The 13,864-nt window shown below is 31.7% G+C and overlaps 2 protein-coding genes, 1 long non-coding RNA gene and 1 other non-coding gene across 6 annotated transcripts in view; 2 read left to right on the forward strand and 2 right to left on the reverse strand.

Moving 5' to 3' along the window:
* The window catches only part of LOC100749603 (ecdysone receptor), a 197,944-nt gene extending 193,820 nt beyond the window's left edge, over window positions 1-4,124 (reverse strand). The window contains exons 1-2 of the mRNA XM_012389094.3: window positions 4,011-4,124; window positions 1,656-1,727 (exon numbers count right to left, since the gene is read on the reverse strand). The gene's annotated coding sequence lies outside the window, so the exon portion shown is untranslated. The remainder of the gene's footprint in view (window positions 1-1,655; window positions 1,728-4,010) is intronic.
* TRNAV-CAC lies at window positions 3,090-3,162 on the reverse strand. The gene has a single exon. It is a non-coding gene; the product is annotated as a tRNA-Val (tRNA).
* A 1,318-nt stretch (window positions 4,125-5,442) lies between the features above and the next one.
* On the forward strand, window positions 5,443-10,375 carry LOC100743114. 2 transcript variants are annotated; one of them, XM_033322413.1, is made up of 9 exons: window positions 5,443-5,847; window positions 6,680-6,760; window positions 6,840-6,888; window positions 6,964-7,054; window positions 7,117-7,245; window positions 7,410-7,585; window positions 7,649-9,850; window positions 9,938-10,043; window positions 10,201-10,375. In XM_033322413.1, exons 1-8 carry the CDS (start codon window positions 5,695-5,697, stop codon window positions 9,982-9,984), a joined length of 2,928 nt encoding a protein of 975 aa, XP_033178304.1. In that variant the 5' UTR covers window positions 5,443-5,694; the 3' UTR covers window positions 9,985-10,043; window positions 10,201-10,375. The 2 variants fall into 2 exon arrangements, with proteins under 2 accessions (XP_033178304.1, XP_012244618.1); XM_012389195.3 differs by having other exon boundaries at window positions 5,444-5,847; window positions 7,407-7,585; window positions 10,201-10,374.
* A 676-nt stretch (window positions 10,376-11,051) lies between these two features.
* On the forward strand, window positions 11,052-13,858 carry LOC117152060. Of its 2 annotated transcripts, none has more exons than XR_004462289.1 (4): window positions 11,052-11,206; window positions 12,684-12,955; window positions 13,448-13,587; window positions 13,651-13,858. It is a non-coding gene; the product is annotated as an uncharacterized LOC117152060 (long non-coding RNA). The 2 variants fall into 2 exon arrangements; XR_004462288.1 differs by having other exon boundaries at window positions 11,054-11,206; window positions 13,512-13,587.
* The last annotated feature ends 6 nt before the right edge of the window (window positions 13,859-13,864 follow it).

Raw genomic sequence — 13,864 nt, forward strand, 5'->3', positions numbered from 1 at the left:
CAGCCCTAGACTCACCCCATAAAGGAGTTCTACGAAAGTACCACGATACTGTATTAATTGGCAGACGAATCTAAAAACGTTTCGATACGCAAAGAAAAATGACACGATTACTAACCTATCGAATATCGAAATGAAATTTCTATCAAGTGAAATTTCACTCGTGACGATCTTTAACGGGTTGACTGCAACTGCTGCTGGTCATCGGTGACCTATCTTACCTATTCGTAAACTCTTTAGGATCATCAAAATAAGCTAAGCTTCATGAACAAAATTTCAGCAACGTGAATGATAATGCACTGTGAAAGAAAAGGCGCGAAAATACGAAGTGATATTTCTCAAAAATTAAATATTACTTTATCATTATTCATTACCACTTAATTAACGACATATAAAATTTGCGTGACAGTCGACGTGTTAAAGGCTAAAACAACGAACGCTGTTCTCACGAATTAGGCTGAGAATACTGAAATAAGTGCCAAAGACACTTTCGAAGTGCATAGACGCGTTCTCGAAGAGCGAAGAGGATATAGTAGGCGGAGATGGAACGAGACAAGCACGCAGCAAATGCGAGAGAAGAGAGAGAGAGATACACAGAACACACGCAATGGGGGTTTATGTAACTCGGGCATTAGTGACTGTGACGTCACGACACCGCGACGCGATGCAACGGTCGCACACGGTCGATAGTGCAGTCAACTACTGCATTATACGCAGTCGATCATAGAGATCCATGAATTTCGTATTCAATTCTCTGTATTAATTAGTCTTATTAGTGTATTACTATTTTTAACCTGTCTTTATTAATTCTCAATTCCGTGACTATAGAAGCCTCAAAATATCTCAGTATTTGAAAATTATTTCAATCTCGCACATTTCAATTTCGCTGTAACATATATCACAGTTGGTCGATACAACGCAAACACGAAGTAGTACTATAATCTTATGACTATGCGACATTCTCGTTCGTTAAAACGAAACCGTGTTGAGCAGGGGCTGAAAATCCTTCAGCGCCACTTACCAAGCCAGAGGGCTCTTTACCGACCTATAGACAACGAGTCTCTCTTTTTCTGTCTTTAATTAGATATATACGTCGGTTTTAATAAGTTCGTAGTCACGAGCGACAATGCCCAACCACGTCCAAGTTTTCGCGTTAAAAATCGTCCTTGCAATTAGTCAACCTGGCGATAACAATCGCTGTGTTTCGTATAATGCGCTCTTCAACCGTGATACACGTGGGATATAGTCCTGGGAAATATAGAGTTTAGCACTTTGTGCTGATTTTTATGAAGCATTGTTCGATACTTTCGTGATTGTTCATAGGAATGGGTCCAAGTGAGACTCGTTGTTCTCTTTTTTTTTTCTTTAGGCTTTCTACTCACTCTGTTGTCGACATAATTGAACGAACTTGTTCTTGAGAGTATGGCTTAATGAAGGAGGAAGATTGCATTCTATTTGCGAAAAGTCCGAAATAATGGAATTCGACGGCTTTCGTAACAATGGAAATTGAAATGTTGCAAGAATATTTTTGAGAAGGTAGGATTTCTTGAAATTTGTAATTTCAATTTACAATTATTTATTCATTTTCACGAAACGTCATCCGATAACTTGGTATAAAATTCTGGCGTTAAAAAGTAATGAAAGTACAAATGACTCACCGGAAGACGACGAGGCAGCAGTGATTTTGTCTCCCCCTCCCTAAATCGCTGACTGTGTCGAGAAACAGGATACTGTAACAGAAAAATTATAAGTGATTTATCGTATACCCAATTCTTAAGTACAACTTTAATGGGCTATAAAGTAGCCAAGGCAATAAAAGTAAAAATAGACATATTGTATTTGAAAAATCGAATATATAGCACGCGGAAAAGTAATTTTGAATAGGGAAGGTTAAGTGTTACGGCCTCATCGAACTTGGTTATTTCGCGATGTAATTCGAGTTTCGATTCAAGACTAGCTCACACTAGGCCTCATAAACCTCCACCGTAATTACGCAGCCAGACGATAAAGTGAGACTTGAAATATACGATGGATCATTGCAAACAGTTGCAGAACATGAAATAGAAGTGACCAATAGAAACAGTGGCAACACTTCGTTTGAAAAGCTTAATACCAAATTGTAAAAAATTCTACGAATAATTTCATATTACGAATGAAAGAGTAACAATAGAATGCTTTTGTGTAAAGTTTGAAATTTGTTACTATAAGTATTGTATTAAAATGTGTATTTTGCTATGTGGTAGTAGACTATAAATTAATCTGTATATTTCGATGTGACGTTACACGTACATATTTATGGGAAATAGAATTTAAATGCATGAAATTCTGCAGACTTTTCATGTCAAAGAGTGCATCTGTACACCACCTGTAGGAAAACGAAACAAACACTATGATATTTATCTGTACATACATATGCGTTTATCGACAGATATTCCGTTTCTATAGAATAAATTAAATTTTATCACTGTTTCTTTGAAAAGCTTGTAATAAATGAAATCTAATATATAAAAATGAAAATTATATTACAGACTTATCACGGAAAATAAAATGAAAGTATAGTTTTCTACAAAAAATGAAACATGTGTTCATTATAAAAAGAATATAAAAATGAATAGTCAAATATGAATCAAGCTAATGAAGTAAGTAAATTATGTAATGATCGATTAACTGAAAAACATTAAAATTGATCCATTGAAAAGATTTTCTATAAATTTGATAAATCGCACCATCCATAAAATTAATTAATTTTTTGTGCAGTTATTATATAAAATAGAGCTAATTAATTAAAACATGTAAAACTTAGAGTGCACTATTAGTTCAAAATATACGAACTAGATCTCATCCCGATATAAATTAGCAATTACAGTGGAGGGTAACGTAGGATAATATCCTCTGTCGGTAAAGCGATTCTGTAGAAACATGGCTAAAATGATTCTATTAGATAACATTTAATTAATGCTACCTTAAATGAAGTATCGAAGATATTTATATCTTTGGTATAATATCTAGGAAAATATCTTACTATCTTGATCTAATCATGGAAATAAAAATGACCAGTATTTATAGATTACAAAAAGAGAATTATAAAAAACTGTTTCCGCCCGGGATCGAACCGGGGACCTTGTGCGTGTGAAGCACACGTGATAACCACTACACTACGGAAACGTTGTTGACAAGTGTTTTCTCAAAGCCGAAAATTTACTATATTTTAGTTCCTATTTCTTTGTTTATAAAGTATATAATCTTATTAATCATTACAATTTACCCTAAATTGGAGATATGATATGACACATAATACTATATTAAAAATTTTATATTTTTGTGTTATATGTATAATATATAGGTCTATGTTTTATATGTCTATATGACATATAAAAATGTCACAATGTTTCTGATATTTATTACTGTAGTAAATATATATATATAGTATATTCGTATTATATCTATATAGCAGTATATGTCGTGATAACCACTACACTACGGAAACCACACGTGATAACCACTACACTACGGAAACGTTGTTGACAAGTGTTTTCTCAAAGCCGAAAATTTACTATATTTTAGTTCCTATTTCTTTGTTTATAAAGTATATAATCTTATTAATCATTACAATTTACCCTAAATTGGAGATATGATATGACACATAATACTATATTAAAAATTTTATATTTTTGTGTTATATGTATAATATATAGGTCTATGTTTTATATGTCTATATGACATATAAAAATGTCACAATGTTTCTGATATTTATTACTGTAGTAAATATATATATATAGTATATTCGTATTATATCTATATAGCAGTATATGTTATATGTTTAATTACGTAGTATGATACAAATATATATATATTATAATTATATTATAATAAATGTATAGGTATTTACTGTAATGAGTATGAGAAATTTCTGTATATTACGAATATTACATATAGAATAGAGAAAAAGGTATAATACTACACAACTATAATATCAGAGGTATATAACATGTTCCAAATAAGAATACACTTACCCTTCAACTTTCCAATGGTAGGAAATGTTGTAGTAAGCTGTCAACACGTCTGATTATTATCATCACTAACTCAAAGCACATAAATATTCGTAACACAACGACCATTAATATTATTAACACTCGTAAAACCACTAATTATACCGAAAATATCACAAGATTCCACGACGCGTACATTTCCAAATTGAATTCGGACAAAACTAATATGGAGTCGACACAAATGGATCAATTGAGTGTTTTAATATACATAAAAATAATTCTTACTAAAATATTTCACCCCCAGAAAATCAATTTCTGTCTATTTATTAACATTTACGTTAAAACAACTTTTTAATATAATAATTAAAATTTGTAATTTTGAAAAAAATTGATCTATGTACAGACACTTGACTTTAGCTGTCTTTGAATGTATCGTGTGAAGGGTAAGGAAAAAGAACGAGAAACGTCTGTTCTTCGTGATTTCCCATTTTATAACATATTTTGTTTATAAAAACTAGGATTGCAAACCTATCAACGATTGTAATGTTCAAAATGTCTCTATAAGATATATAGTATTAAAGATTTGGTATATTGGTTACAAATAGGGAATGTTTATTTTGTACTGGAACAAAATACAGATAAAAATTATGAATATTTTATTAATCGTTCTTTTTTATGACGGCTAAGTTATAAACTTCATTTTATGAACGATACAAATGGATTCATTGAATGTTGTTCCTTTTCTAATAGGCTAAAATATTGAAGCTTAATTATTTTCGCAATAAAACATTTTTAATGCTAATCTTGTGACGTAATGGCATTCTTGCTTTTCCCCTTACCCTTCACATTAAAAAGGATATGCTTACTTGCCTGTATTTATGTATATAGAACACTTAAAGTATTTTAAAATATTTCCAGTGATTTAAAAACAGACGATAAAATATTCTTTTACAGAATAATCATTGAAAATAATATTATAAAACAACTATCCACTGATAATAGTGAATATTACACGCGAATCAACACCTCGCGATACGCATGTCAACAAAAGACTAAATGTCCTATCGACGTTTCCTTTAGACCTTTTGCGTCATGTCGTTGTTCATTTGTTTATGAGACACTTTTTATTAAACCTATCTTTATGGAACCAAAACTAATCTGACTCATACATTACATTACGTTTCTCTGAAATTTGGAAGCTATTACATTATATTACACATCCATTAAATTTTAAAAATCATTACTCAATTTTATTTTCAGCAGTAATGGATGTGTAAATAAAAATTCACAGTATTTGTCATCTCTTTTTTTTTTTTAAAGAGGATTTGTACTTTCCAATACTTTTATTATCAAAACATCATTAAGTTAAGTCAGATGCAAATTTACGTAAGTTAAACGATTTCTTATCTTTAGCAAATCTAAATTTATTTCGATATACATTTTAAGCTTATTTCCGATTATAAAATACGTTTAACGTACTACAAAAAAAGATTATTTAAAACTGATTTCTGAGTCGATAATATTACACATCGCTCGGTTAATCGCATGATGGTGTTATCGTCTGAGAATGAGACAAAGTATGTCGATATTGTCATTCCACGTGATACTTGGAGCATCATAAGAAGCGAGGTAACGAAATGTAAACAAACATTGAAACGCTCGTCAATCTCATTCGAAAGGCGCAATTCGTCTTGTCTCCTATCGTAAAATGGGGAAAGCAAGGCATAACATCGCGGCCAGTGACATATCTGTCGATGGACGAAGAAAAAGTGTTCGAGAAGAACAGAAAATTCGTAAGAAAAAGAAGAGACGTAAAAGGGACTTGACAGATCTGCATCAGAGAGTATTCAAATCGAAGAAGGTATCAATATACACATCTGTGCATATTATTATCACATTTTAGTAGTATAAATTGTATATTTTGTCTTAAATATTTTATTTATTTTCATCTATAAATCAAATATAGAAATATATGTAATATTATATCTGCTAAAAGTATATTTCTAGTTCTACGACAATTTTGGTTATGTCAGGTGATTGACATGTGTCATTGAAAATTTTATGAGTTATTTCAATGTTTTCCTCTTATTTTATTAATAGATATTGAATAATATTTGGGGATTTGAAAAAAATGTTTCGTAGACTATGTTATATACAAACATACATGAAAATAAATATATACATTGATACTTTGTTATAGAATCGAATAAAGAATAAGTTTTATGCATCTCATGAGATATATCGATAAATCGAACAGTATGAAAATAAGAAAACGCGCCATTCTTTTTATTTTTTTCTTTATTATGCATATTACGAAGAAATATGAATGTATAATCTTGTATAATTTAACACGGTTATTCATCTTGCTACGATATCAATTTTAATAACTACTAATTTTGTAATACTTGAAGCATATCAGAACTATTATATAAATTATTTGATAAATTAATTATTGTATATTTAGTTTAAATAACAAACTTTTTTATTATTAATGTTCGGAAATAATTTCTGAAATCGTAATAATATACGCGCAATTTTTCAGCAGAACCGGATGACATTCAAATTTTGGCTGAGTAATTTCGTTGAACTTTTGCAGCGTTTCGACATACTAAAGGAATATATATATTTGAAAACTTAATTTACCTTCATTCCTCCACTTTTTATATTTATTACTTGCGGACAATCTCTTCCAGGATAAAGAAACGAAGATCGATGGAAAATCGAACAAGGCGCCAAATTCAAAAAGGCTGTCGAACAGGATTCTTCCGGGACCTGTAAATATAAATAACACACTATTTTAAAAAATTAACGCTATTTACAGCAATAATAAAAATTATGATTTTTCTATTCTAGTTGGCTGGAATATACAGAAATGGTGCCGCAGGAAAAGAAATACGAAGATGTACGTCTCATAATTTATAAATATATATCGTTTTATCAAAAAAAATAATTGATTAAATACTATAATTATTTATAGTTCAAACGAAAGCAGCTTTGAACGATCTAAACAACGCGCGTCTACAGGGAGATGTGCTTAAATTAATGGATGGTTATGACTCGAAATCAGAGTAAGTAAAAACACTATAAAAAACTTACTCTCGCTCTAATGAATATATTTTTTAATTCACAGAGACGTTGTAGTTGAAAATGGCAACATAGAGGTTCAGAAAGAATTACTACTCGATTCTACTATCAAAGATATTCTCCAACCAACTCCTCCTGGTGTCCAAAGCAGTCCTATTTTGGGTAAAGTGGATGGGTAAGTCTCAGGTAATTTTCGTTGAATATTTTCACACAAGATATATACAACAGCCAAAGATGTAAGTTTAGAGAGTAATTAAGAATCAGATTTTTTTATTTTTTCTTTTTTGTAAAAGAAAAATGAATTAAATCATTATTATAATTACATACTTTTTATAGAAGAAGGAGAATTAAAAATGAAGGACACATAGAGTTCCCTCAAAAACCAGCAGAAAAAAAGAAAACGATTGATCCTGAAAATTTACGAAACTTTGCATTAAGTAAATACGAAGAATTATGCAGGGTTGTTTGTTCAGAAAATTTCGAGGAAGAAAATTTTCCAGACTGTTTCGGACCAGGTATCTTATTTTACATTTTTTAATTATTACAATATTCTCTTTCTCATATTTTTTCTTCGACAGATCCGCTAACGAAGGTGAAACAAAAATTAAGAACTATTTACGCAAAATCATTTCAAAATAAATGTTTACGGGACATGATTAAACGTGGTAATATTTTGAACGAATGCGGTACACCGAGTACTTCGATGAATGATTCTTTTCCTCCAGACACTGCATATTGTCCTTCTGGGTATCCCCAAGACGCGAACTTAGTATCTGAAACTATTGATAATCCAGACTGGCATATTGATATTAAAAGTAACAAGGATAACGACAGTTTACAAGAAAGACAAAACCTATTTTTAATACCAAAAATGAATTTAAGAAAAAACGAAATTAATACGTCCAATTTATTATTTCATTCGTCTTCGTCAAACACCCTGGATGCAGGAATAAAGAACAGTCTTGAACCGGAAATGTCACACGAAATGAATAACATATCTAACGAGGATGAATCGACAGATGTAAGCAATCGTACTTCTCTAGAAATAAATTATTCTGCAAGTCCCACACACAAGAACAGTATTATGAAATATTTTGAAATAAATGAATTTGATTGTGAGAGGATAAAGGATAAGAATAAACCTCTCTTATTTGCACAAACAGAAGCAGAATCTCAGAATAGTTCTATTGATAAGAAACGTTTAATAAAACACAAAACTCAACGTAGACAAACAGTGCATTTTTTAAACAATGGATTAAAAAAACACGCGGAAGGACAAAATTTTAAAATAATGCAGCAAGTTAAAATGAAGAATTTGAAGCATATTCCTGCTATATTACGAAGGTGTAACAATGTTGTGGCGAATAATAACAATCGGCTAAATCTATTCCAGGAACCGATGCATATTAATAAAGAGTCTCGGAAAATGTTGTTCGACGTTGCACCGAAGCAGAACGTTCTCTTCACTTCGCAATCCGTGGTAACGGAATCGAATGAAGATTCAAAGAGGCCGCAAAAATCGAAGACTACAAATACCTTATTCGATAGTACAAAAATGAAAGATCTGAACGTTCAAACTTGCGTAATAGATTCACCAAGTATTTTTAAACACAACCAAACTCAGCAGAATCTCCATGCGAATGACATTTTAGTGAACAGAACAAATCCGCCAATACAAAAGACAGTAATGTTCACGAAGAAAGACTCGCGGAATATAGGACACTGTCTATACATAAACAATATAATTGCAGATGGAAAGACTGATAAGTCGAACGTCTGTATCATACGGAAAAATGTTCCTTTGCAGCATGAAAGATCGAAAAATAATTGTACTGTATATAAACACTACCAGGAAGCGCCAGGAAATTATTATAAAGCGTATCGATGCTCGGAAAATTCTGATAGTTCCAATTATAATAGTCAAGAATTTAAAGAAGCAAGCGCACCAGAAGTGCAGCACGTACAGGTACATCAAAAACCAATGGTTTGTGAAAATGGATTGGTAAGAAAGGTCATGCAACCTTCTAAATCTGAAAACGGTAAAAAGTACCATAACGATCAACATGTTTGCTATGTGGTGGTAGATCAATGCAATGATGTGAACAACATGCAAGAGTATCCTTATGATAATGTGCCTGAAATTGAGAAATCTAGAACGGTGCAGAATGGACGATTCTGCCAAGAAGATATAGCTGATGTTGGTATCCTGAAAGGCGTGCAGAATTTAAAGATCTTGCCCATGGAGGAACAAGAGCCTCCGATACAAGTCGTTAACAATCAGTGTATCAAAAATGCAGTGATACTGGAGAAACAGCCGATTAAGTATTTGGCATTTGAAAACGATTCCAAGACTGAAAAAATTCCTATTTATATGCAAAGGAATAAGCACGTTGCTTCCGTCGATAATATAGAATTAATTAACTCAGGCGTTAATTATCGCGTGGTATCATATCCTCAAGAATCAACGCAGAAAATTATTTTCGTGCCAACGTGCGAGCAAAACAAAGTCGTATATGTGAAACAACAAAATTTGCCTCATTCGAATGTTACTTTTGAGGAATGCTCGCATCCCAGAAAGGTAGTCATGTGCCGACCTGAAGTACAATACGTCAAAGAGTCCTCAAACGTATGTGAAGTTCACCTTCCAAAACAGAACGTGGTGGAAATAGGAAAATCAGATTGTGACACGATTGTTACTAATTTACAAAAGGCGAGCAGTATGAAGAGCTCGAGGCGGGGTGGAGTGAATCGAGAAGGACTTCATTATCGACCGAATCATGGTAATTGAAATTAATTTTTTAGTAAGAAATTCCTAGTTTGCGACTTCATTTTAATTTTGATTAATTTTGTTCATTCTTTCATTTCAGAACATGATGCTTGTGTGAGGAATCAGACAATATTCTATCAAAAATAAGAATGCTGCATTAATTGAAATGTACGTTAGATACATTTTTGCTATTATATCTTAATGAGGTATGTAGAATTATTTATCTATAATATTATATATAATTATTCATTATTATGTGTTGTGTTTGCTAGTATTCACAAATATTGTATAAAAAATAGTGATACAAGTAATTGTTATTAATAATTCGCTTTTACTGATTATTGTATAATTAAATGTTTTCAGGTTTATTATGTATATTTATACAAGTGCGACATTTACACAGATAAGTAGAAACTGTCTTTGGAAGTTTATTTAAAGCGTATTTTGTTTTGATAAAACCGTTTGTTTTAAAATATAGAAAACAAACAGTTCTGTAATTTTTGTATGTTGCGTATAAATCGAATTTAATGTAAATTTTTCGTTGCGATTACAAATTACTCAAATATTTGATATTGATGTTTGCTTTGTATAATTTCTCAAATATTAAAATTGAATGTTTAAATACACCTAAGTTTGATTCTCCTAAAAATTAAAAATTTCGTACCAAATATTAATTTTTCTATTAAATTACAAAATATTGCAAATTACTATGTTTTATATATTTCATCTTCCAATAATATCACGATAGTTTTTAGAATATTGAATCCATTCATTGAAATTGTATTTTTGTTTTAACAAGATCGAAAAGAAATGTTGATATTTACCTTATACAGATAGATATGCTGTGACTCCAACCATTCTGAGAATAATCAACACTACTTTCATAATAAATTAATAATAAAACTACTTTTTATTACCACATTTGATTTTCGTGCCGTCCTACTTTTTATACTTTTATAATACGCGACTGCGCCAATAAAAATACTTTACCGGAAATAGTGGCGCTGTCTGTCGCATTTAAAATATTTGAATTGTACAAATTAAATTAAATTTAATATAATTTAATTTATATCTAATGTAAACAATAAATTATATTCTATAATTTACTTATTAAAATTCAATAACGTTTTAGGATGATACAATAAACTACGTGAATTTTAATTATTTCATTCTTAAGTTATAATTTTAGTACTCGAAATGTCACCTGGTGGTATATATTTAAAAAATGAGCTGGCAATAAGTACGCATTTCCTGTGTTAGTGGCAACGACGTTTTATGGGTAGTGTAGAGCAAAAATATGTAATTTTTAAGATTATGGTGTTTATCATGGATAGAAGACGGAAAAATGTTGATTCATTGAATAAATTTGGTAAGTTCTATTTAATATTCTATTTAATAGTTTCTATTGCGTTGAATAATAAGTTCGTTCGTGAAATATACATTTCGAAAAGTGTTACAAAAGTTACAAGATACATAAAACAATTTTTTGATGAAAGATACATCTATAAATAAAATACTTCTTTATTAACTAGATTTTACGTAAAAGTAATAACAATTAATGTAAATAAACTTATCGCTTAACCTAAAATTCAAGTTTGAAGCTTTCCTGCATTTTCGTGTATTAACACATCGCGACATAGAAAATAATTGTAAATGTAATGTGCTGTAAACAGGATTAGCTGATAATAACGTTGCATAAAAGTGGATGACAAACGAATAATTGCAAGCCATTTTAATCAGCTCGCGGTAACATTTTACAGTAAGCTAACGAAAATTGTCACGTTAATAGATTTTATGCTTCATTATATCAGAAATACCGACACATTTTCTAATAATTACGTTTCAACAATAATATAATGATTATTCGCTAGGTCATGGAAGAATTATCCTAATGTTTTACTAAATATATGTTTGTAGTAAATATCTAATTACCTCACGGCAGTCGTTTCTCGTTACAGTGCTAATGAGATTTCAAAATATTTTATATAATATATACGTAAAATGTTCTTAGAAGTGTACAAATATTTTCGTGAGCTTAATACTGTAATTATGAAAACGTGATATCCTTTCTTGCGAAATATTTTTTAAGACCAACAAGTATAAAACGATTTCATTCGTGAAAATGAAAGGTGATAGTGACAGAGCCGCGTGTAAATCGGAAGAAAAATAGTCGGCTATCCCTGGGACGTGAAAATATTAAATTGTATTCCTATGGGTTTTCGAGTCGATGGAACGGAAACGGAGGGGGGTAAAGGGCATCTGAGATCACTAACCAATATTTAATCAACTTTCCAGGAGAATATTATTCTCCCGACAAATCAAGGACATATGTATCAGACCGCTAAGGGGGGTTGACGTTCTCTCACTCTATTGATATAAAAGACGAAACGCCGTTTATGCGAGTGTGCGAGTGTTTACACGCGCACGCATGTTTGCCATGTTCCCATAGACGTAGACACTAAACTTATTTTAGTGACAGTTTTTCAACGGATCCATCAATTCACTTTACCTTTATTTATATTTAATTTACATGAATAGGTCGTCGATTTTTTATCTATAATTTTTCGCTTTGAATTACACAAGTTTGTTCATTATTATACGATAAAATTATTTACAAAAGTTATTTGTAAATAATTATGTACAAAAGTTATTTGTATCGTTGTAAATTTCTTGTAACATTTTCTACCAATCAAATTTACCTCTATTTGAAAAAATATTATCACAGAAATCTATCTGTATCTTCGTGCGGTATCTTCATAACGCACACACGTAACGTAAACAGATGCAACAGTGCAACAAAAAGTTCATATTATTGTAGCTTACACTAACATAATTTCTTATATAAGGTACGTGCAAGTTCGAGTTTCTATTGGAGAAGCATAGAGAAGTTGTGGGAAGGTCTACGCCAATGGATGAGTTCGTTCCTGTGTGTTCTCAGTATATACACTATGGACGATTTGGTGTTGCACGACGTACTACGTTCGCGTACCCTGGAAGAGAATTCCCCTGAGACGAGACACGGGGAAGAGGGTCGCGCACCAGGACTGCTCTCATCGTGGCCCTTTCGTGAGAACAAGTGCGAAACAAGTGTCGCACAGGTTCCTACCACCTATCTAAGGTCGGTCCCGTGTCATGTTTAGTCATGTAATTTCTCTATCTGCAGATAAATCATATTTCATGCTCTCTAGTCCCTTGGCCTTTATGTATACGATATTTGATGTTTCTACTGCCTTATGTAAATGGTTAAGAGATGTAAAAGCATGGTAATTCCATAGGAATATTATCGTGAATTTCGTTTATCAACGGTTATTGTCTAATAATCGTTTAATGGGTCTAAGCACAATGAAAGATTATTTGTGTTTTATCCTGCTTAAAATAGTAATTTTATTTACAGCCCATTTTTTAAGAATTTTATTTTTCAGGTCCAAAATCTATGTTTTACAGTTCTCTTATGTTTTTGAAATAACTATTCGTATTTGGATTTTATTTGTAGTTCATTTGAGAAATTGTAACTTTTCAATTTCTATGATTTTTCAAATAATTATTACATTTCAGTTTCATTTACAGCCACATATTTTTAAACTGATTCTTCCTCAAAATTTATTTACAGCTACATTCAGAAATATTTCACAATAGATCTACAAAACTAAACGTACAAAATCTGTTTCAAGCAGCTCTATCTTCATTGTAGCCACCAAAAACCTGTAATTAAGAAACGACTCAAGTTCAGCCTACTCACCCTTCACCAAGGTAATCCATCATGCTCAATTCATGTAAAGACTAACGATGCCTAACATCAGCACTATTATCCAGGAAGCGAGGCACTCATTGTACCAAGGCAGCCGCAGAAGGAGCCAGGCGTAAACATACGTAGGATGGCTGAAGAGAAGCGTGGCTCTGGTGTCCAGCGGAAACGGCCTGCTCCGGAATCGATCGTAAAATCGAGACCAGGGGAGAGGGCTGGCATCATCGAATGATAGCGTTCATTCGGGCTGATGGCTGTTAGGGAGAGGTCGCCCGACGAACC

Source organism: Bombus impatiens, unplaced genomic scaffold (genome assembly GCF_000188095.3).
Source record: "Bombus impatiens unplaced genomic scaffold, BIMP_2.2 scf_0637, whole genome shotgun sequence".
Taxonomy (NCBI): Eukaryota; Metazoa; Arthropoda; class Insecta; order Hymenoptera; family Apidae; genus Bombus; species Bombus impatiens.